The 24,168-nt window shown below is 42.9% G+C and overlaps 1 protein-coding gene across 2 annotated transcripts in view; it reads left to right on the top strand.

Annotated features, from left to right (window-relative positions):
* MTHFD1L (methylenetetrahydrofolate dehydrogenase (NADP+ dependent) 1 like) overlaps window positions 1–23,146 on the top strand; it is a 228,139-nt gene extending 204,993 nt beyond the window's left edge. For both annotated transcript variants that reach the window (XM_032258828.1, XM_032258829.1), the window contains exons 27-28: window positions 14,527–14,647; window positions 22,782–23,146. In XM_032258828.1, coding sequence (XP_032114719.1) covers window positions 14,527–14,616 — 90 coding nt within the window. In that variant the 3' untranslated portion in view covers window positions 14,617–14,647; window positions 22,782–23,146. The remainder of the gene's footprint in view (window positions 1–14,526; window positions 14,648–22,781) is intronic.
* Window positions 23,147–24,168: the final 1,022 nt, after the last annotated feature.

The raw sequence follows: 24,168 nt of genomic DNA, 5'->3' as shown, positions 1-24,168 counted from the left end.
GAAACTATCTGAAATGAAACAGAAAAAGGCTGAAAAGAATACACCGAGCAACATAGAGTTTTGGGATCATTTTAAGTAGCCGAAAATATATAAAACTAGAGTCCCACAGGAGTGGAAACAAGGAACTGAAAAATATTTGAAGAAATAATGGAAAAACATTTTCAAATTTGATAGAAACTATAAACTCATACATTCAAAAATGAGAAAATCATTTTAAAAACGGGATAAATGACACATTATGGAGACAGGAACAAAGATAAATTGGCTGCTGATTTCTTGTTGGAAACAACACAAACTAGAAGATGGTGGGTCAATATTTTTAAAGCAGTGAAAGAAAATTCACAGCCTAGAATTCTTTACCTAGTTAAAATATCTTTCAAAAACAAAGCTGAAATGAAGACTACTTTAGACAAGCAGAAGCTGAGAAAATTCATCACTAGCTAACCTGAAGTATAAAAAATGTTACAGAAAGTCCTGCTGGCAAAAAGAAAATGATACCAGTTAGAAATCTGAATCTACTCAAAGGAATGAAGAACGCCAAAAATAGTAACCACATGGATAGAAAGACTTGTTCTTACTGTTTATCTTAAAAGATATTACTGTATACAGTAATTACTGTATAAAGCAAGAATAACAGAAATGTAGTATAGCATCTATAACATATATAGAAGCAAAATATGTGGCAACAATAGCACAAAGTCTAAGGGGAGAGAAATAGAAGTATTCTTAGACTCTATGTGAAGTAGTGGAACTGTATGTGATGCAATAGTATAATTACATGTGAAGGTAGACTGTGCGAAGTGAAACGTGTGTACAACCATGCACTGCACAGTGACGTTTTGGTTAAAAACAAACCATATATACAACAGCAGTTCCATCAGATTATCATACTGTATTTTTTGCTGTACCCTTTCTAATGTATGTTTAGATGTATAAATACCATTCTGTTTCAGTCACCTACAGTATTCAGGATAACATGCTGTGCAGGTTTAAGCAACACAGGACTGTGCTGTAAACATAAGGTAACCATTTCAATAATTCAACAGTTATAGTCAATAACTGTAACTTTGCTATAGTTAACAAAGTAGATAAAATGAAATCATTAAAAATAATCCAGGCTGGGTGTGGCGGCTCATGCCTGTAATCCCAGCACTTTGGGAGGCCGAGGCAGCTGGATCACCAGGTCAAGAGATCAAGACCATCCTGGCCAACATGGTGAAGCCCTGTCTCTCCTAAAAATACAAAAAATTAGCTGGGCATCTTGGCACACACCTGTAGTCCCAGCTACTTGGGAGGCTGAGGCAGGAGGATCGCTTGAACCCAGGAGGCAGAGGTCGCAGTGAGCCGAGATCGCGCCACTGCACTTCAGCCTGGCAACAGAGCAAGACTTCGTCTCAAAAATAATAGTAACAATCCAAAGAAAGCAGAAAAGGGGGAAAGGGACAAAGAACAGATAGGACAATAAGAAAAAGAATAACAAAATAGTAGATTTAAACTCAACCATATCGATACTCACACTAGATATAAATGTTCTCAATTCACTAATTAAAGTGCAAAGAATGTCAGATTGGCTAAAAATGCAAGAGCTATTATTGTCAACAAGAAACCCATTTTAAATATAAAGACATAAGTAGGTTAAAGGTAAAAAGATGGAAAATTGTTAATACTGATCAAAAGAAAGTTGGAGTGGTGTATCAATATCCAAGTAGAGCTGGAGCAGAGTAGTACCAAGCATATGAAAGAGGGTTGTTTCATTATGACAGAGGTCATTTCATGAGCGGACATAGCCATTCTAAGTGTTTAAGCATATAATAACAGAGCATCAACATACATGAAGAAAAAAAAAAGATACAATTGCAGGGGAAAATAGAAAACCCACAAATATAGTCAGAATTGTTTCAACCCCTCTCAGAACAAGTAGACTAAAAATCAGTAAGGATTTAGAAGATTGAACAATGCTACAATTCGACTAACCCCACCCAACAACAGCAGATTACACATTCTTTTCAAATGTACGCAGAGCATTTGCTGAAATAGACCATATCGTGAGTCACAAAATATCTTAATGAATTTGCAAGGGCTCAAATCAGACAAAATATGTTCTCTCACCACAATGGGATTAAATTAGAAATCAACACTGAAAGACATCTAGAAACACTCCAAATATTTGGAAATAAGCTACAGAGTGGGAGAAAATATTTGCAAGTTATCTATTTGATATAAGGATTTGTGTATGGAATATTAAAACTCAATGAGAATAAACCCTTTTAAAAAATGACTGAAAGATTTGAACACAGATTTCACCCAAGAAAATATATGGCTGATAAGCACATGTAAATATGCTTACCATCACACGCATTAGGGAAATGGAAATTTAAACCACATTGAATACCACTACATAGCTATTAGATTGACTAGTGGGCACAGTGAATCATGCCTGTAATCCCAACACTTTGGCAGGCAGAGGCAGGAGAATCGCTTGAGCCCAGCCTGGGCAACATAGGGAGACCCTGTGTCTACAAAGAAAAAAGAAAATTAGTCAGTTGTGGTGGCCTATATCCTAGCTACTCACTCGGGAGGCTGAGGTGGGAGGATTGCTTGAGCCCAGGAGGTGGAGGCTGTAGTAAACTGTGATTGCACCACTGCGCTCCAGCCTGCAAGACAGAACAAGAGCCTGTCCCAAAGGGGGAAAAAAAAATGGACTGGGCACAGTGGCTCACGCCTGTAATCACAGCACTTTGGGAGGCTGAGGCAGGTGGATCACTTGAGGTCAGGAATTCAAGGCCAGTCTGGGCATCGTGGTGAAACCCCAACTCTACTAAAAATACAAAAAATTATCAGGCATGGTGGTGGGTGCCTGTAATCCAGCTACTTGGGAGGCTGAGGCACGAGAATTACTTGAACCCAGGAAACGGAGGTAGCAGTGAGCCAAGATTGCACCACTGGATTCTAGCCTGGGTAACAGAGTGATACTCTATCTTTTAAAAAAAAAAAAAAAAACTGACCATACCAAATGTTGGAAAGGATGTGGAACATTTGGAAGCCTCATACGCTGCTGGTAGGAATGTGTGACAGTTCGATGCCCTTGGAAAACAATTTGGGGTCGTTTCTTAAAAAGTTAGACGTGCACCTGCCCTATGATCAAGACATTCTATTTCTAAATATTTACCCAAGAGAAATGCAGTATATGTCTATATAAAGATCCGTGCGTGAATGTTCATAGCAGCTTTTTTTTTGTACTAACATACATTAAGCGTTACACTTTGACATGTACAGTTTATTGTATGCCATTTGCCTCAATAGAAGTTTTAAATAATATAATTTTATCCAAAATAAGGTTGTGAAAAGTAGAAAAACAAGAGGAAAAAGTTTCAAAGGTTAGAGAGTCAGTCCAGAAGACCTAACACCTAAATAATGGGAATTCCAATAAGACAGAAGAAACCAGAAGGGAAGAAATTATCATAGAAATAATCATCAGCCTACTACCCAAAATTTTCTCTCCCAGAACTGGAGGACTCCCAGATCAAAGGGTTAGCAAAATGAATGTATAGACTCACACCAACGCACTTCATCATAATAGTAAAAAGGATCGTAGAGTCATAAAGAGGATGCCAAAAGCTTCCAGAGGAAAAAAAAATGCAAATAATCTGAAACCCAAATGGCATCAGACTTCTCAGCAGTAATACTGGGCTTAGTATTAAGTGGCTTAGGCTTGTGGACCACCTGAGGTCAGGAGTTCAAGACTAGCCTGGTCAAACTGGTGAAACCCCATCTCTGCTAAAAATACAAAAATTAGCTGGGCTGGTGGCACGCATCTGTAATCCCAGCTACTCAGGAGGCTGAGGCATGAGAATCACTTAAACCTGGGAGCTGGAGGTTGCAGTAAGCCAAGATCATGAGAGTGCACTCCAGCCTCAGCAGTAGAGTGAAACTATCTCTCAAAAGGAAAAAGATAAGTGAAAGTTATCAAAAAAACAAAAATGAAACAGTAACACTGGAGGCTAGATTACAATGGAGCAGCATGTTCAAAATTCAAGCAAAATAATATACCCAGCTAAACCATTCATGAAGTGTGATAAGAATAATGACAAAGCCAAATATTCCAGAAAAATCTCCCAGCACCATTTTTCTCAAGAAGCTATTAGAGGAGTATTTCACCCAAATGAGCAAGCAGAGGCAGGAGGATTGCTTGAGCCCAGCCTAAGCAACATACGGAGACCCTGTGTCTACAAAAAGAGTTAGCTAGGTGTGGTGGCCTGTAGTCCTCGTTACTCACTCGGGAGGATGAGGTAGGAAGGAAATGAGCAAGTAAACCATGGAAGAATGTTACTTGTCTCTTTTCTCTGCTGCATAACAAATGAGCATACATTTAGTGGCTTAAAACAACTCTCATTTATTATCTTCCGATTCTCTGGGTCAGCTTAGCCGGGTTCTCTGCTTTGGACTGCAGAAATTGTCTATTCTGAGGCCTGGGGTCCCCACCAAAGCTATTTGGCAGAATTCTGTTCCCTGGAGTTGTAGGACCGAGGGCGCAGCTTTTGCTGGCTGTCAGCTAGAGGTCACAGGCCATGTGGGTTTCGCCATGACCTTCTCCTTAGTCCACTCACAACACGGCAGATTATTTCTTGAAGGCCAGCAAGGGGGAGTTTTTCTCTTGAATCTGCTAAGATGGAGTAATGTCCCATCACTTGTGCCATATTCTGCTGGTTCGAAGCAAGTCATAGGTGTCACCTGCTCTCGGGGCAGGAACTCACTGGGAGTCGCCACCACAGTATGGTTCCAGGAATGGAGATGACCGCAATGCAGAGTGAAGGGAATCCCCGGGATTGTGGTAAAGAAAGAGCCCACTAAGCATTTTGTTCAGTAGCCACTTCTAGACCCAGTCTGAAGTCCTGAGCATTCCACTGGTATTTGGACTGGATCACCTAAGAAACATTCCACAACAATGTAGGCCGCTGGTATTTAATATAGTTAATTTTCTTTTCTAGTTCAGCCAGCCTTGGCCAGCCGAGTTTCAGGATAGTGATGAGCACTGATGAGGTGACTCCCCCTTCTCCAACCTATTCCTTTGCCACTGTCCTAAGAGAAGCTTAAAGGAGAAATTTAAATGATGAATGTAATTTCCCTGACTTGAGCTGGGCACGGTGGCTCATGCCTGTAATCTCAGCACTTTGGGAGGCCAAGGCGGGCAGATCACTTGAGGTCAGGAGTTTGAGACCAGCCTGACCAACATGGGGAAACACTGTCTCTAGTAAAAATGCCAAAAAAAAAAAAAATTTAACCAGGCATGGTGGCACACGCCGGTAATCACAGCTAGTTGGGAGGCTGAGGCAGAATTGCTTGAACCTGGGAGGCGGAGGTTGCAGTGAGCTGAGATTGTGCCACTGCACCCCAGCCTGGGTGACAGAAACAGACTGTCTCAAAAATAATAATAATTTCCCTATCTTATGTTTTCCTACTGCACAGCTTATTATCTCTGGGGAGGAGTTTTGTCAGGGTCAGGAGGGGCAAGGGACTAGTTACGGGGAGGCGGGAGTGAAAGCCAAAGGGAAATGCTAAATGACATGCCACAGCAAGATCTGGGCAGCTGTGTCTTTGATAACAAGCTCCTTGAAGAGAAAGACCAGATCGGCTAAGTGAAAGCACTGTCCCTCCTCCCCAGCCCTTCCTTCCTGCTTCCTCCTCTTCCCATCTCCTCCAGCTTCTCTCTCCTTAAAGGAACTACAGAATAATGTTTCATTGCCAGTAGAACCTTGGCATAAAACTGAACCCACAACATCACAGGTAATTTTCAGAGGATGAGCTGCTCAGAAACCAGAATTTAGTTATGTAATATTGAGTTTCAAAACAATGAAATATATTATTAAATTGATCAGTTTTACCAAACCTCATGGAGATTCTCATGGTGTGCTACCTGTCAGTCAAACGGCTGATGAATGGAACTTGTGCTCTGCTCTTCACAGCATCTTCTTTGGCCTGCACAGAGTTGTAGTCTTTCATCTCCTAGAGACTGAAGGGCCATTTAGGATCACACTGTTTTGAGTTTATAGTCTTACTTCTGAAGCTTTCTCTCTTATAGCCTTATCTGACCTCAATCAAGTTACCTGTGTTCATTTAAATACTTTAGGTCTTGGCTCTTGGTTTAGCTTAATATTTGATTGCCATAAATAAGAACTACAGAAAGCATGACTTGTGAAATTGTAGAGCCAGAAAAATTAGGGAACAATCTCATAATACGAATGAAACCTTTTTTTCCCATAAAAAATAAGTAATTAGATATAGAAGATTTGTTGTTGTTGTTGAAGCTATCCTTTCCTGTTCTATCTTAAGTAACTTACAGCTCTCCTTTCATCCATGCAATTATCAGTTCTGTAATAAAATAACAACAGTGAGTATTGTGTATGAAACACTAAACTAGGGTCCTTCATCTCATTTGACTTTTGAACTAGACTCATAACATATTGTTATGCTCATGCTGTAGTTATAGATAAATAACCAGGGCTGACCTTTGACAGTCACAATCGAAAAACAAAATAAAGAACAAAGTCTCAGTGAAGTAACTCACCGAGCAAGATGCACTCCATCTAGGGAAGGAGATCGAGTCACTGCACTCAAGCCTGGGTGACAGAGCAAGACTCTGTCTCAAAAAAAAAAAAAAAAAAAAAAAAAACTTAACACAAATTATAAACGAGGTCCCAAAATACAGGACAGTCACTTCTTGAGAAGCCTTCCTGGAGCCTGGCTACATCTATAGCTACATTTTCTGCATGGTAAATGCCTCCATCAGAAGTGTCGTTGTTGGAGTTGCCAGGGCACCAATTTATTACTTTGAAAATATAAATAAAAGAACCAAGATAAAAGGAGAAGGTGCTACCAAAGAAGACATTCTTGCTTGCACTGGATCTCATGGGATGTGGGTATTTGGCCTGGAACTGCTCACAGGGGCAGCAAGCCTGAGAATGACACCAACACCCCGAGGACCGTGGAGAGAGATGGCTGGGGCTGCAGGACTGCCAAGCCTGGCACGCCTGTCTTCCAAGCACAGCAGCAGGATGTTATCTGAAAATATGAAAAATGAAATGGAAGTAATTTAATACCTGGGGGGTGGGACTTCTTTATGTATCTTTTGGTAATTAATAGAAAACAAAGCAGGTAAGTGACTGAGAAACCAACTGGCTGATCAACAGTCAGTGGTCAGGAGTAACGTGGTAACCACAGGTGAGGGCAACTAAGGAGCTGATGTCCTTAGCACAAATACAGGGAAAGCAGTCTTTACCTGGGGAACAGACTTCTCAAATGCATCCGAGTCTTTTCACTTACTTAACTGTTAGTCCTTTGTGATATCTGATTTCTTTCACTTATGCTCAAAGCACTGCAAGAAAGTTGCAGAACTTCTGATTTCCTTTTGTCTCTATCTGGCCTCCTGCTTCACGTTGATTTTTCTTTCCCTCTGAAAGAACTTCCTTAATCTCTCATTTTTCAAGAAGCAGGCTTATTGACTTTACAAAAAGAATGTCTCAGTGACACAGCTCTTCTTTGATCTCTCTATCCAGTGCCTTTCCTTGTTTAGAAATTACCCTAATTACTGATTTTTTTTTTTTTTAAATAGACACAGGGTCTTGCTATATTGCTCAGGCTGGTCTTGAACTCCTGGCCTCAAGTGATCCTCCCACCTCGGCTTCCCAAAGTGTGAGGATTGTGGGCCACTATGCCTGGCCTAATGACTGATTTTAAATATTAATTTTTCTAAAAAGTCAAACTCCAGAACTGTGCACATGGAACTATCCAATTTCTGTATAACTATAGAAATATACATTAGATAAGAACATTGCTTATATAGGAATCAAAAATTAACTGTGAGTTTACATAAAAATTATTTGCAGAGGTTGCTAACCTCTGGAAGCAGTATTAAACGTAGAAGACTTTTTTCTTCTATTTTGAAAATATTTTAAGTAAAATTTTAAAAACAAATCGAAATGTAGCCAGGGATAGGCTTTCTACCACTTAAAAAAATGTATAGTCTTCTTTACAGAAGAAGAGAAATAATTGTACTTGTTCAGTCATTCGAGGCCACTGGAATAATTGGCATAGTTTGAGATGTGTAGTACTGTCACAATATGCAAGCATGGTGTGCTAATTTTTATAGTAATTGAACATGACTTCCGTCTTAGAAAGTCGTAAGTTAGGAATTTATTCTGTTCGTTCTCTTGATGTAAAAACTAAAAAAAGGAAAACATTTTTTGGCCAGGCGCGTTGGCTCATGCCTGTAATCCCAGAACTTTGGGAGGCCAGGGTGGGTGGATCCCTTGAGGTCAGGAGATCAAGACCACCCTGGCCAACATGTCAAAGCCCCGTCTCTACTAAAAATACAAAAATTAGCCAGCCGTAGTGATGGGTGCCTGTAATCGCAGCTACTTGGGAGGCTGAGGCAGGAGTCGCTTGAGGCCAGAAGGTGGAGGTTGCAGTGAGCTGAGATGGTGCCACTGCACTCCAGCCTGGGCAACAGAGCAAGACTCCATCTCAAAAACAAACAAACAAACAAACAAAAAACATTATATTTTAAACTGAAAAGTAAAGAATGACTTTGACCTGAGTGTCCCAAGGGTCTGCTTTATGTGGTCTGTCCCTCTACAAGCAGGGACCAGGTCCTGGTTACCTGGGTGTCCTCGCAGTAAGCTCTTAGCAAAGGTTTCTGAGTTGAATGAACTTCACTGTTTCAGTCCTTTTGTACAGTAACAGGCACTCAACAGAGTCCATGCTGTAATGTTGATCAGCCACCACGAGAGAGAAGTATACTCTAAGAGCACACACCATCAAGCCCCAGACAGAGTATCCCTGCAGACCAGGAATGCAGTCACCACGGTGCAGGTTCCCAACTACCCCAAAGAAATCCCAGGCCATTCCATCTCTACTCAGCCAAGCAAATAGAAATTCCAACTGTAGCAGCAAGATCTATTTTCATTATATAGTGTCTCTCCCTCTCTCCCTCTCTCTCTCTCTCTCTCTCTCTCTCTCTCTCTCTCTCTCTCCCCCCCCTTCCTCTCCCTCTCCCTTTCTGTCTCCCTCTCCCTCTCTCTCTCCTTCCCTCCCTCCTTTCTCCTTGATCACTTGACATTGATACTGGGCCGTTTATCCTCATGCATCATCTTAGAGTTATGTTTGTATAATTATCAATATGGCCATTTGATATAATGGCCAGGAGAATCGCTTGAACCCAGGAGATGGAAGGTGCAGTCAGCTGATATTGTGCCGCTGCACTCCAGCCTGGGCAACAGAGCCAGAGGCTGTCTCAAAAATAAAAAAATAAATAAAATTGTGATGTAGTTAACCAGTATAATCTTTTCAGTTATTTTTAAATTTTTGAAACAACATGATGTATATCAGCCATTCATTAGAGGAGGAAAGAAATGTGTGGAAGGACTGTCTTCTGCTTCAGATCATGGATTGTAGGAACAAAACAGAAATGTGTAAAAATGCTGCTCTTTTTCTGAAGCAAAATAAAATTAGATGATTTTCTGTTGTTATTAGAAAAGATAGATTTCAGGAGAAATTAGAAAATAAATTATTTTAGAAACACAACAGAACTCAGTACAATGATATTTTGGTTAAGAAAATTATGGTTAGAAATTATGATTCTATCACTTTATGAAACAGAATCTTTAATAATTTTTCAACTTATACAAAGGATATTCTTTTATTTCTTAATGACTAATTTTAAATATATGACTATTCTCTCTGTACTGGTTTTTAACTAATGCTCATTAAAGGCTACTGATAGAACTCATTCTTTCTTCAAAATGGAGTTAACCCGAAATCGGTAAAGTTTCAGAAGATTCATTGTAGTTAAAATTAGGGTCATGAAGGGCAAAAGCCCATGTATTTCAGCCTTTGTAGAAGAATCCATTAATGCAGCATTACAAGTAAGTACAATTTAGTGGCTCTTTAGTTATTTTAAGCAGGAGGCCTCCTTAAAAGGGTACACAGATAAAGTCAACATAGATCTCCACTGACCCCAGGCACATGGCCAGAGGTCAGCTCCCAAGGGCTGTCTGCTCTCCTTGTTCCCTGCAGTGCTGTATTGACTCTTGTCTGGGGGTGACAATCCTTTGCTAACAGTTTTTTTACAGGGAGAAAATTTGTGGGAATGCATAAGGTCTTGCTAACATAATTCCATATTATGCTTGCTCAATAGGAGAAGTTTTATTGGAGGTGGCTGTGTCTCCACAGGTCAGGGAGTCTCTTGGGTCTGCAGACTCTTTGTGGTTTCTCGTCTGTTGTCGCTTATCTCAAGTAACTGCACGTTTGGAAAGAGATGATTGCATCACTGCAAGGGGTCATGGGAGTCTTCTGATTGAACTCATTTCTGTCCCATTTGAAAGAAAGAAAAGTTGAAAACAGAGGAAAGACATTTCACACTTCCTGGCATTTAATATTTTGGCCAGTTTTTGTTTGTTTGTTTGATTCTTTTTTAAGACAGAGTCTTGCTCTGTTGCCCAGGCTGGAGTGCAGTAACGCCATCTCGGCTCACCACAGTCTCTGCCTCCTGGGTTCAAATGATTCTCCTGCCTCAGCCTCCCAAGTAGCTAGGAATACAGGTGCTCATTACCATGCCCAGCTAATTTATGTGTGTGTGTTTTTAGTAGAGACAGGGTTTCGCCTTGTTGGCCAGGCTGGTCTCAAACTCCTGACCTCAAGTGATATGCCCACCTCAGCCTCGCAAAATGCTGGGATTACAGGCATGAGCCACTGCACCCAGCCTGGTCAGTTTTAGATCCTGGTTTTGTGACAGAATCAGAGTGACTCGAAGATTCATGTTCTGATCCACTGCAGCTAGCAAATACAACTCCAGGAACTGCACAAATCCTGCACTGCCTTGGCTTTTCATCAGCTGAAAGTTAAAGGTGGCGAATTGGGTTTTCTTGCTTGTAAAAGTGTGTATAAACAAGCATGCAGTAAAGTGTGTTATGTGTGGTAGAATCTTCCATTGGTAGCTTTGGTTAGATGGGCCCAAATACACTACCTTCAGGGTTCTTCTTGGGTTTGTTACCTTGAGTAGAGATTTAAATTTACACTGCCTCATCTATACTAAATTCTGCCCTTGGTGTGACTCCTGTTACACTCTCAGAAGCAGCAGCTGCTGTAGAGTCCAGTGACATCCTTACCGGGAAGATGACTTTGACCTAGAGAGTTCATTTCAGGGGCAGGGGGTGGGGCAGCATCACTGTGACTGAATATGATTATTCATTTCTTTCTCTTAAACTATAAAATGCTTGTTCTTTTCCAAATGCAATGGGCACTATCTTAGCCCATTATATACCTGAAGTGCAGCCCCATGCAATTAGCAAGACAGGAGCCAGTCATCATCCATCACAGTGTTTTGCGCATTTATGCGTTTAACATAGTTTACTGCGTGCTTGTTTATACACACTATGTTTACAAACAAGAAAACCCAATTCACACAGATTATAGAGGCATCTTCTATGGCCGGGTGCAGTGGCTCATACCTGTAATCCCAGCACTTTGGGAGGCTGAGGCGGGTGAATCACTTGAGGTCAGCAGTTTGAGACCAGCCTGGCCAACATGGTAAAACCCTGTCTCTACCGAAAATACAAAAAATTAGCCAGGCATGTTGGTGCACGCCTGTAATTCCAGAGGCTGAGGCAGGAGAATCGCTTGAACCTGGGAAGCGGTGGTTGCAGTGAGCCGAGGTCATGCCACTGCACTGCAGCCTGAGTGACAGTGAGACTCTGCCTCAAAAAAAAAAAAGCCTTCTATAAATGCCATAAGATGCCTTCAGGCCAGGCGTGGTGGCTCATGCCTGTAATCCAAGCACTTTGGAAGCCAAAGCGGCAGGATCACCTGAAGTCGGGAGTTCAAGACCAGCCTGACCAACATGGTAAAACCCTGTCTTTAAAAAAAAAAAAAAAAAAATTGCCTTCAAATGCCATCTCAAAATGCAGTTAGGCAGGAAAATTACCTGCTTATAACCTAGGCAACTGGGAAAAAATATGTATCCACCAATGACCCTGTGTTTGATGTTTCCAGCAATAGAACAGTAAATGTGGTTTCCTTTCTGGGGTGTCCTCCATTATAGGCAGCCACTGTATTAACCCGAGAAAAACGTTACCCTCCTGCTGGGAACCTTAACTTCAGAGGCTATGGGAGCCTTCTTCATACCTAAAGTTTTAAAATACAACCAGTCCCCACCTACAAGCAGGTCTTGTGCCAAGTGTGGTTGTAGTTCATTGTTTGGAATCCAGAATGGATTTTCCCATCAGTGTGTCATGAATAGCAGCTGTATTCCAGGCAGCTGCAAAAGGCTTTTTAGCCCACTGTATACCCGGAGTGCAGTCCTGTGCAATTAGCAAGACAGGAGCCAGCCATCATCCATCACAATGTTTTATTCGTTCCCCCAGCCTCCCCGCTCCCACTCTCAGTGGGCCCAGGTGGGCAGGGAAGGGGATGTTGATGAGGCCCGCAGGTGCACAGATTTGCTCCCCACCTGCTGCACCTGCAGGGGTTAAACAGGCCTTGCTCTCCCCTGCCCCCTTACCATTCCTCCTCTCCCTCTCTCCACCCCCAATCTCCTTTTCCCTGTGACGACGGGCTGGGCGAAGTGAGGAAGGGCGGCTAGAGCCACCGGACGCTGAGGCCACGTTGTGCAGTTCGCATCAGAACCCCCTGGGGACTTGCTATAGTTGCAGAATCGAATGCAGCAGATCCGGGGTGGGCTCTGAAACTCTTGAGTGTCTAACAAGCTCTCAGGTAATGCCCGCGCACAGGCCCCATTTGAGTAACAGGAATCTCTAAACACCACATGGAGAGGAGAGGCTGGTGAAGAGGGGAAGGCAGTGGAGGGTGAGAGTTGAGTTCTATTCTCCAGAATCTTGCTCTTTCACCAGTCCAGAGTGCAGTGGTGTGATATTGGTTTACTGCAACCTCCGCCTCCCAGATTCAAGCAATTCTCCTGCCTCAGCCTCCCGAGTAGCTGGGATTCCAGGCGCCCACCACGACGCCCAGCTAATTTTTGTATTTTTGGTAGAGACAGGGTTTCATCATGTTGGCCAGGATGGTCTCGATCTCTTGACCTCATGATCCACCCACCTCGGCCTCCCATAGTGCTGGGATTACAGCCGTGAGCTACTGCACCTGGCCTCCCTGAGAACTTTTTGCCATGGGGAAAGAAGCCAGCAAACCCTGGTTGTCATCAGGTGCGAGCACCTCACAGCTGCATCTCATGCAAGGCGTTCTCGGCCAGGGCATGTGGAGGTTCTGCACCGTGGCCTGAGCCCTTGGGAGAGCAGGCACGGCAGAACCCAAGTGTCTCCTCCAGACGACAGCTGCAGCATTGCTCCACGGGCATCGTTTGTATGAAACACTCACTATTAAAGCACAGTAGGAAGTGCTGAAATGGAAAAGGAATGGTTCATCCAGGGGCCCCAGAATCTGGACCCTGGAGCAGTGTTTGAAGGCCTGGGGATCAGTCAAAGGGACAAGCGTCGGAAGCCGCAGCACACAAGGGGCTTCTGATGCAGGAGGGCAGAGTGTGCGCTTTGAAGACCTTTCATCTAGATGTGGCAAAGCAGTAAAGAACCAGCTTTCATCCTGTCCCCGCCACTAACTAGCCATGTGTCCTAGAGCTCACAGCTTCATGCCTCAATGTCCTCTGTCCTCATCTGTAAAGTAAGGCTAAAATTAGTACCTGCCTCATTACGGTGCTGGGAAACTCAATGAGATTATTTCCGTGAAACCCTTAGACTGTCCATCGAGTGTCACAAAAGCAGTAGTGGTCGTGGCTGTGGCGGTGTGGTAGTGGTGAAATGGGTAATTTGAGATTATAGGCCTAAGGTCAAAATTTCTGATTTTGCAATTTATTACTGGTGTGACCTGGGACAAGTGATTTTGCCTCTCCAAACCTCAGTTTCTTCTCTTGTAAAATAGAAATAATAAAAGTTCCTACCTCCTGCATCATGGAGAGAATACAATGAGGGAAGCACCTAGCGCAGCACCCATCACAAAGCACGTTCTCAAGTCCGTGTCAGTTACTGTTACTGATGGAGACCGGGCTGATGACTGGCACCTGAACAGCAGTTTTCCAGCTGTGCGCCAGGAGCTGTAGGTTTTACAAAACTGTGCCTTGAGGGTGAGAAGGAGGACATTATTCACCCTGCCCACACCGGCTTCCCCCTTCAACCTGACAGGCTTTTCTTGGGGCTCAGTGAAGATTTCATTGAGAAGAAAAGGTTTGGAAGATCACTGCTTTGTAGTTCCGGTGCGTTGTGGGGCCACAGGGAAAGTAAATGGTCTCAATTTTCAGGAAGTTGATATTTACCTTTTCTATTTCATTTCCTTAAACAAAAATTGAAATAGCAGATGCCAAATTTAAGGAGATATGTGCATATAAAACCTGAAATTCTGTGAGGCGGTATTGAATGATAGAGTGAATTCACGTCCTCAGACCTGCAGGGTTTCATGTGGCCACTTTATAGCGCTTGCTGATCTTTAACACTTGGTTTTCTCCCCCAGATGAGCACCATGCCGGGACTGCCCACTCGTCCCTGCTTTTATGACATAGATCTTGATACCGAAACAGAACAAGTGAAAGGCTTGTTCTAAGTGGACAAGGCTCTCACAGGACCTGATGCAGGTAGGTTGATGTGCTTCAACTTTTTCTTCCTTTTTTCTAGTTCAAATCCGTTTTTTGTCATATTTGTTTTTCTGATACTTACTACAGAAGTGGTGTGATCAATCATTTCCTTCGTTGATTACTCAAATTCCTACCAAATGACTTTCCATGACTGGAGTTCACTCCTGGCTGTGGATGCGAGTTAGATGCTCAGTACACAGCCCTTAGTGCACCTGGGCTCCGTCCAGTGAAAGTTAAATTATATCATCCCTGAATATAGATATGTTTAGAGCATCTCTGACCATAACAGAACTCTGTAAACTCATTATTCTATTCCAGGATTAAAACCAGCATCTGTTATAATTTTAAAAGAGTAACTTCCTACTACGTAACTCTTGGTACAGAGCTAGAATCACGTGAAAGAGAAATCTTGGTATATTCGTTTCCTAGGGCTGCCATCACAAAGTATCACAAACTGGGTGGCTTAAAACAATGGAACATTTGACACAGTTCTGGAGGCTGGAAGTCAAAGTCAAGGTGTCAGCCAGGATGCACACCCTGAGACAATGCATGGAATCCTTGCTGGCCTCTTCCTAGCATCTGGTGGTGGCTGTCGCTCCTTGGCGTTCCCACTGTCTCAGCCTCTGTGATCCCACCACATTCTCCCTGTCTCTGTCTTCACATGGTGTTCACCTCTTAGAAGGACCCCAGTCATCTTGGCTTAGAGCCCACCCTAAGAACCTCGTCTTAACTTGATTACTCTGCAAAGAACCTCCTTCTAAGTAAGATCATTGTCACAGGCGCTCAGGGTTAGGTCTCCAGCATCTCTTTTAGGAGACACAGTTCAACCCACAACACTCGACTGTGGCACGACATGTGTGTTTGGCTCCCATGTCCCTGGACAGACACATAGCAATGGGACAGACCATTTAACTAGAGGGCTCTGTGGGTCCCAGGAAGGACAGGTCAGCAGAAAGCAGGCCACAGAATGACTTGGGATCTGCAGTTTCGGGTTGGGCTTTGACTTTGAGCTGTCTTAGGCAGCCCAGACCTGGGGATTCTCGGTCTTATTTATGCCCACCCCACAGCACTGCAGCCGCACCTGCTGGCTTCTGCCAGAGATGACATTCCTAACCCTCTTCCCTGGGGGACAGCTCCTGATCAGAAGTTTGAAAGGCTCAGGGCTGCTTCTCCTACCCCAGGGATCTAACATGTCCTCACCATATTCTGAAGACACATTCCTTCTCTGCAAGCACCCCACCTCCTTCTCCCCACTGACTCCTGCTCCTGAGCCCAGAACCTCTCCCTCTTGCCAGCGTATTCTGGGCATTTGCAGATGAGCTTCCGTGACCTAAAAACCCTCCTTTCCAACTACCTCTGAGTTATGGCTGTAAGCCAGACATCCGGGATTCTCATTTGCATTTGTTTCACTACTAGTAATCCACTTGAGTTTGTTGTTGTTGTTGTTGTTTGTTTGTTTGTTTTGTTTTTATTTTGAGACAGAGTCTTGTTCTGTCTCCAGGCTGGAATGCAGTGATCTCATCTCACTGCAACGTCCACTTCCCAGGTGCAAGTGATTCTCTTGCTTCATCCTCCCGAGTAGCTGGGATCCCAGGTGTGTGCCATGGTGCCCCACTAATTTTTGTATTTTAATAGAGATGAGGTTTCACCATGTTGGCCAGGCTGGTCTCAAACTCCTGATGTAAAGTGAGTCAAGTGATCCGCCCACCTCTGCCTCACAAGTGCTGGGATTACAGGCGCGAGCTACCACGTCAGGCCAAGTTTTTTTGTTAGACCTTTGTTGTTAAAACACTAAAGATCTAGGCTATGATAAGAAAGATAAGGGACCCATAAATAAAATTGCATTAAAACAAGGTGTGAAATTGTTTGTTTCGGGTTGTGGATGTTTGCGTGGTGGTTGCATGTGTTTTTTGTTGAGGAGCAGAAGCTATGTTAAGTCTGAGCCATACTGCATCTTTGATCTTTGTCATTTCTGTAAAAAGAAAACTCTAGAAAATGAAGGGAGACTAATTTAACAAATTTGTAAGCTCAAGCATTGATAAAATGTTGTTTCCTCTTTTGGTGTGAGCTTGTGTGTTGCAAATGTCTTGGATTTCCCAGTGAGACCATGGGGAAATAGCAATATCATTCCTCTTAAGCTGAACACTGAACCCCGTCCCAACTAATCTCTCTTTTCATGTCGGGAACCTATTATGTTACATTTCTGCCATTTGTCATTTTTCTCCAGAATAAGTGTGTTCAATTCTCCCATCTCTCTTGGACAGTATTTTTCCAGCTTTTTGTTCGGTTTTCACATGCTGTCCAAGTAGGTCATATAAGCACAATTATACCTTAATTATTGTAGTTAAGATTCAGGAAATGCTAAGGGACACATCCTTAGATTTATTAATGCAGACCCTTAGATCCTTTATTACCTGAGGTGTTTGTGCTCCCTAACAAGAATTCCTCCAGATCTTTTTTTTTTCTTTTCTTTTTTTTTTTTTTTTTTTTGATAGGGAGTCCCACTCTGTTGCCCAGGCTGTAGTGCAGTGGCACAATCTCAGCTTACCACAACCTCACTCACCACAACCTCCACCTCCTGGGTTCAAGCGATTCTCCTGCCTAAGCCTCCCAAGTAGCTGGAACTACAGGCACATGCCACCATGCCCAGCTAATGTTTGTATTTTTAGTAGCGACAGGGTTTCGCTGTGTTGGCCAAGCTGGTCTCAAACACCTGACCTCCTGATCTGCCCACTTTGGCCTCCCAAAGTGCTGGGATTACAGGCATGAGCCACCATGCCCAGCCTCCTCCAGATCTTATATACGGGGCCTGAAGGGCAGGACACAGGCCCGTGGTAATTACTTGCAATGTATCGGGCACCTTGCTTAGCATTTTGCCCTGGGTGGTCACAGTACCTCTGGAGGCAAGTGTTGTCCCATAAGGCCACAAAGGCTTCAAGAGGACCAAGCCTACCCTGTGGTCACTGAGGGGTAGCCCTGGTCTGCAGGCCTACAGAGCTGCCTTGCCACCCTGTGGCACTGCCCCTCATTTCATAGCTGGCACATGGCCATCCCCATCACGTGTCGTGCTGGCATCAACCCAGGGAGGTGGGTAGTATTTTTGTTTCAGAGCTGCAAGAACTCTGCCCAGAGAGGTTGACAACCTGCTCAAGTGGCACAGCTAATAACGACAAAAGCCAAGACTCAGCTCAGATCTGTTGACTCTCAGTATCACCCCAACCTTTAAGCCCCAAGCCAAAGGATGCCCTTTTCATTTCCGTCACAGGCAAAATGAACTTTGACCCATTCTGAAAGATGATATCAGCTATTTGAACAGACAGGTATTTGAGGATAATAGGGTAATTTTTTTTAATAAGTAAAGATAATTATTTGGGTATTAAAAGCTATGACGTTGTCATAATTCATTTTAGTCCAGGGAGTGTAGAGCTAGCTCTTTCCTAATTCTCTAATGGAATGGCATTTCCACCCCCCTGCCCACCCCACCCCGAGATCCAAGGCCTCTTTCTTCTTTGTGAATTGCTAAATACTGTTCTAGGCTTGGTGGGCAGTGGTTCAAAACCCATCATTTGACCCTGCTTGAACAATCAAAAACAGATCCAGTGTCCTAAATAAAACCACTCTACAAAGCAAACCTTCCGTCTCAGTGGTTCCTCAGTAATGAGCCAGCAAGCATTGTCTCTTTCCTGTGCCCCTCACCATAGCCATCAGGAATCACGTCTACTAATAATCAGAGGTCCGTGGCTATTCAAAACGCATAAAATAAAACTGTTAAAGCTTAGGCGACAGTCAGCTTGGACAAACGTGGGCATCTGAAAGGAAATGTCTGGTTTGCTGACTTTGCTCCCTCGGGGATCACACCGTGGATGGTCGGCATACCCAGGACTGAGCAGCACACTCATTATTCCTCCAGGAACGTGTTGGAGATGCGTCCCACTCAGGAAGAAGATGGTGCTTAGTTGATGAAACTCCCTGTCCTTCCCTTCCTCACCTTTCTAGCCTATCTCAACTCCTAGGAAACTGTGTGAAGCCAAAGGTGAATGTGATATGCCAAAACAGCACCAGAATTTGAGCTCTCCTTGCTGCCTCTCCCCAAGACCTATCTGTAATGCTTTCACTATTGTTAGAATAAGGGCATGATTCATTCTTTTGAATGTCACTAAATAGAACTAATTAAAATAAGTTATTTGTCCCAGTGAAATCGATCCAGCTGTTCAGTTTTTTGTTTAAAGATTATTGGAACTAAGGGTTTGATTTTTTCCCCCCATTCTGTTTTCTCATTCCGAAACTTATCATATTTCCGGGCTTTGGCAAGAGTCATTCAAATGAACACACAAGAAAGTCTGGCAAATTTCCTGAAGAATTCAGGGACTCCCTTACTTCGTTATTCTGCTGTGCAAAGTTATGTTGAGTATGGAATCAGATTCACTCCAGTCCTGCTATAAATATTTGTTCCTTATAAAAGAATTGCTTTTTCTTGAATTACACACGTAGAAATAAGTTTAGGGTAGAAATGAGTTTCTTTCCTAAATTGACTTTAAGCCATCAACAGAAAAGTGGCTAAAGAAAATGTGGTGTGTATAGATAGTGGAATACTATTTACCCATTAAAAAGAATGAAATAATGTCATTTACAGCAGCATGGATGGAAATAGGGGTTATTATGTTATGTGAAATAAGCTGGGCACAGAAAGACAAATACTGCGTATTATCACTCTCATTGTGGAAGCTAAAGAACTTAGCCTCATAGACAGAATAAATGGTAGACACCAGAGGCTGGGAAGGATGGGTGGCTGGGAGGAGGATATGAAGGGAGGTTGGTAATGGGTACAAACATACAGTGAGAAGAAATAAGCTCTAATGCTTGATAGCAGACTAGGATGACTATACTCAGCAACAATATTTTGTATATTTCAAAGCAATAGGAAGAGAGGACTTGAAATGATACCAATATACAGTAATGATAAATACTTAAGATAATGGACACCCCAGATACCCTGATTTGATCACTACACATTCTATGCATGTAATAAATACTCACATTTACCCCATAAGAATATAAAATTTTAGGCCGGGTGCAGTGGCTCATTCTGTAATCCCAGCACTTTGGGAGGCTGAGGTGAATGGATCACTTGAACCTGGGAGTTCAAGACCAACCTGGGGAACATGGCAAAACCCCGTCTCTACCAAAAACGCAAAAATTAGCTAGGCATGGTGTTGTGCACCTGTAATCCCAGCCACTCAGGAGACTGAGGCAGGAGAATTGCTTGAACCTGGGAGGCAGAGGCTGCAGTGAGCCGAGATCATGCCAGCCTGGGTGGCAGAGAAAGACTTGGTCTCAAAAATATATATAACATATCAGTATAAGGGGAAAAAAGGGCAGAAATTTTCAATGATATTTAATAACCGTAAATTAATCTTGAGTAGCATTGCTGCATGCCAGCCCTTCTAAGAATGTGATTTATTCAGTGCCAAGTCACAAACCACAGGGTTACAAAGGGCCCTGGGAGAGCATCTGAGCTTTTTGGTTTCAGTCTTGAAACTTTATCTTTTCACAGAGCAACTCAAAAATTGCTCATCACCCTTGTGTTCCAAGGACTCATCACCCTGAGCCAGCCAAGGAGTGCCCGCTTCCTTTCCGCTTCCAGGCAGGGGCCAAGCAGGATGGAAGCTCAAGCTATTATATTTAAATAATCCTCATTGACATCTAAAAGATAGTGATAATTAAACCTCTCCTATGTTGCTAAATTAAATCTCCTATCTAACTAAAATGGAATGTTTTAAAGCTTAGGTTACAATTATGAAATTCTTAATTCCCCTTCAAATAATCTTTTTCTGAACATATTTTGATTTCTTATTCCAATACCAAAATAAAATGTTTTGTATATTGTATCTTCCAAAATATTTTCCCCCTAAGTTCTGAAATTGCTTATTTGAATGCATAAGCACTAAACAAGATTTGTTTTTACATTCTTACCTTAGCTATTGCATCCCTGATTGTTTTCATCTGTAATGAGACTTTCTATACTTTGCCAATCCTTCCATTTTCTTCAAAATGTGGGACCACAGGCCAGGCACAGTGGCTCACATCTGTAATCCCAGCACTTTGGGAGGCCAAGGTGGGAGGATCACCTGAGGTCAGGAGTTCAAAACCAGCCTGGCCAGCATGGTGAAACCCCGTCCCCACTAAAAATACAAAAATTAGCCAGGCGTGGTGGCAAGTGCCTATAATCCCAGCTACTTGCGAGGCCAAAGCCCAAGAATCACTTGAACCCGGGAGGCGGAGTTTGCAGTGAGCTGAGATCATGCCACTGCACTCCAGCCTGGGTGATAGAGCAAGACTCTATCTCAAAAAAAAAAAAAAAAAAAAAGTAGGACCACAAACTCTAAGCCCCTTTAGACACAAAATATAGGATACAAACGTAATATGGCTAATCAAGGGTCTTCCACTACGTCTCTGGAGCAGGGAAGGCCTTGTCCAGCCTGGCCTGGCCTTGCCAAGGGTTAGCTCTAGTCCACTGAGTCCCCCTCCCTAGCATCCCTCCTGTCTCAAGCGTCATTGACCCTCAGGTCGGGGGACACCAGTGATGCTGGCCATGTCTCTGAAATACTTTCTTTTTGTTCATCTTTATTGTGCCTATAATACTTCTGTTTTCTGTTTATTCCCCTGACTTGAATCAGATGTTTGGGGAGTATTTGAAGTTTCTCGTTTCCTCTCTATCACTATCTTCTGTCTAGAAACCAATCAAGCATCCTCTCTGACTCCAAACCTCTCAGTTTTCTGTGGGAGGACAACTCGCAGGATTTGAGCAGTTTTCACTTTCATGGCCTAAAAGATAAGCCCTTCCATGTCTAAATTCTGATTAAAGGCAACGTATTGCATTTACATTTTAGAGGGGTGAACACATTTTTTTCTGGGACTTAAGTGTTTTGTTTCTTTGTTTTTTAATGTAGTTTGATTTATTTCTAAGAAATTACAGGATTGAAGAATGGTAACGAATATTAATAGCCTTTGAGAGAAAGTAGCAAAGCTTTCATAATAAGTCCCAGGACCATGAACTTCCATATTGCCCTAGATGCATTTTCAAACCTTGATTTCTGTGCCTACTCTATAAAAAACAGAAATCCAAGGTGACAAGATTCCTTATCTAAAATCCTAAACAAGGCTGGGTGTGGTGGTTCATACCTGTAATCCCAGCACTTTGGGAGGATCACTTGAGCCCAGGAGTTCAAGACCAGCCTGGCCAACATGGTGAAACCTCATCTCTACTAAAAATACAAAAATTAGCCGGGCATAGTGGTGCACACTTTTAATCCCAGCTACTTGGGAGGCTGAAGTGGGAGGATTGCTTGAACCAAGGAGACAGAGGTTGCAGTGAGCTGAGATCTCACCACTACACTCCAGCCTGGGTGACAAAGTGAGACTCTGTCTCAAAAAATAAAAAAATAGTAGCCAGGCGAGGTGGCTCAAGCCTGTAATCCCAGCACTTTGGCGGGCTGGGGTGGCCGGATCACGAGGTCAAGAGATGGAGACCATCCTGGCCAATATGGTGAAACCCGTCTGTACTAAAAAGACAAAAATTAGCCGGGTATGGTGGCTCACGCCTGTAGTCCCAGCTACTCGGGAGGCTAAGGCAGGAGAATCGCTTGAACCTGGGAGACGGAGGTTGCAGTGAGCTGAGATTGCCCCACTGCACTCTAGCCTGGCGACAGAGTGAGACTCTATCTCAAAAGTTAATAAATAAAAAATTTAAAAACTATTTTTAAAATCCTAAACCAAAAAAAAAAAAAATCCTAAACATTCTCATTCCACAGGATGCTGCAAACTATAGATCTCAAACTTGGAAGTTCTGGGAATTCTGCCAGTATCCCCAAGTAAATCTCTTGGGAAGTTCAGAATGCCGGCTGGCATAGCTGTGCCTACTCTTAAAGAGTGGTGCAGACTCTGATTCTCCCTGTCTGCTAAGTAAAATATTCCAAACACAGATCCCAGCCTTATCTAGTGAATGGAATCATCGCTCTGTTTTTACATTTTCTTTTGGCCTCAAACTTTAGAGCTATATCATGTTAACGGTTTAACACCAGAGGGGAAAGCTATTCTTAAACTACTCAAACATGGTTCTTTTTCTATTTTTCAGGCTCCTGAAACAGGCTATTCTTTGCCTTTTTGCTGCAGTTGGAGAAGAAACTGACTTTGAAAAATGCCTGTTACGCAATGTTGGAGACATGGTGAAATCAGCCAAGGATTTCTTCTTCATTCAAGATGAATTCTCTTCACAGAGAAATATAGTGTTCAGGAAAAGGACCTCCACCAAGTCAGAAAGAAACTAAGACATTTCTGTTTCTATTAGAGTTTACATTATTTCTACTGCTTACACTTTAGAATGTTTACTTTATGGGGACTAAGGGATGACAAGAGTGTGAACTAAAAGGTAACATTTTCCACTCTCAAGTTTTCCACTTTGTCTTTGAACTGAAAATAAACATGGATCTAGAAAACCAACCAGCAACTTTTCAGTGCCAGATAAAACTCTGCACTCTAGAGGTAACTGCTCATGAGAAGCAGCTGAAAAGTGTTACCTGACACCAGTTTCCTAGAAAACTGTGAACGCAACCAAGCTTTTTAAACGTGACTAGAAAAGCAATAACACATAGAGAAATATCTGGTCCATCGAGAAATCTTCTGACTGTCAGGGATGTCTTGTAAGATCTCTTGGAATGAAGTGCACTGTGTATCCAGAACTATTTTCTTTCTTTTTTTTTTTTTTTAGATGGAGTCTCACTCTGTTACCTAGGCTGAAGTGCAATGGACAATCTTGGCTCACTGCAACCTCTGCCTCCCAGGTTCATGCAATTCTCCTGTCTCAGCCTCCCGAGTAACTAAGATTACAGGCGCATGCTGCCATGCCCAGCTAATTTTTGGTATTTTAGTAGAGACAGGGTTTCACCATGTTGCCCAGGCTGGTCTCGAACTCCTGAGCTCAGGCAATCCACCTGCCTCGTCCTCCCAAAGTGCTAGGATTACAGGCATGAGCCACCGTGCCGAGCTATCCAGAACAATTTTCCAGCACCAGTGAAGTTGCTATCTCTTACCTAAAACAAATGGGTTTATGCTCGTTTCTTCCACCAAGGAATGAATCTCAATGGCCATTAAACTCACTAAGGCCCACAGGGCTAGGAAAAGTAGCTCTTAAAGGTCAGGTGTTTGGAAAATGTTTTTCCTTTTGCCCAACCCTTAATCCGTAGTAGAGAATGTTCTGTGGCCTGTTCCCCCGCCTGGGTTTTCCTGACCCTTCTTTGTTTTCCAGTTTTTCCTACAATAATATAAAATTGTGTAAAAGTTAAAACAAAACCAAGGATTCAGGAAGAAACAAGCAGTGATTGTCCTCTAGGCAGTAAGTAAAACAGCCACCATAAATATCGTAGATGCCCCCAGGCACATCCTGCGGGATCTTTCCTGCGTCCTCTTGTCCCAAACCCTCCAGTGACCCTACGCAGCCACCGCTCAGCCCATAATGCATCTTT

This window comes from Sapajus apella, unplaced genomic scaffold, assembly GCF_009761245.1.
Source record: "Sapajus apella isolate SASKATOON/1434 unplaced genomic scaffold, GSC_monkey_1.0 scaffold105, whole genome shotgun sequence".
NCBI lineage: Eukaryota > Metazoa > Chordata > Mammalia > Primates > Cebidae > Sapajus > Sapajus apella.
Note: the sequence above shows the minus strand (reverse complement) of the source record. Positions and strands in the feature narration are given on the sequence as shown.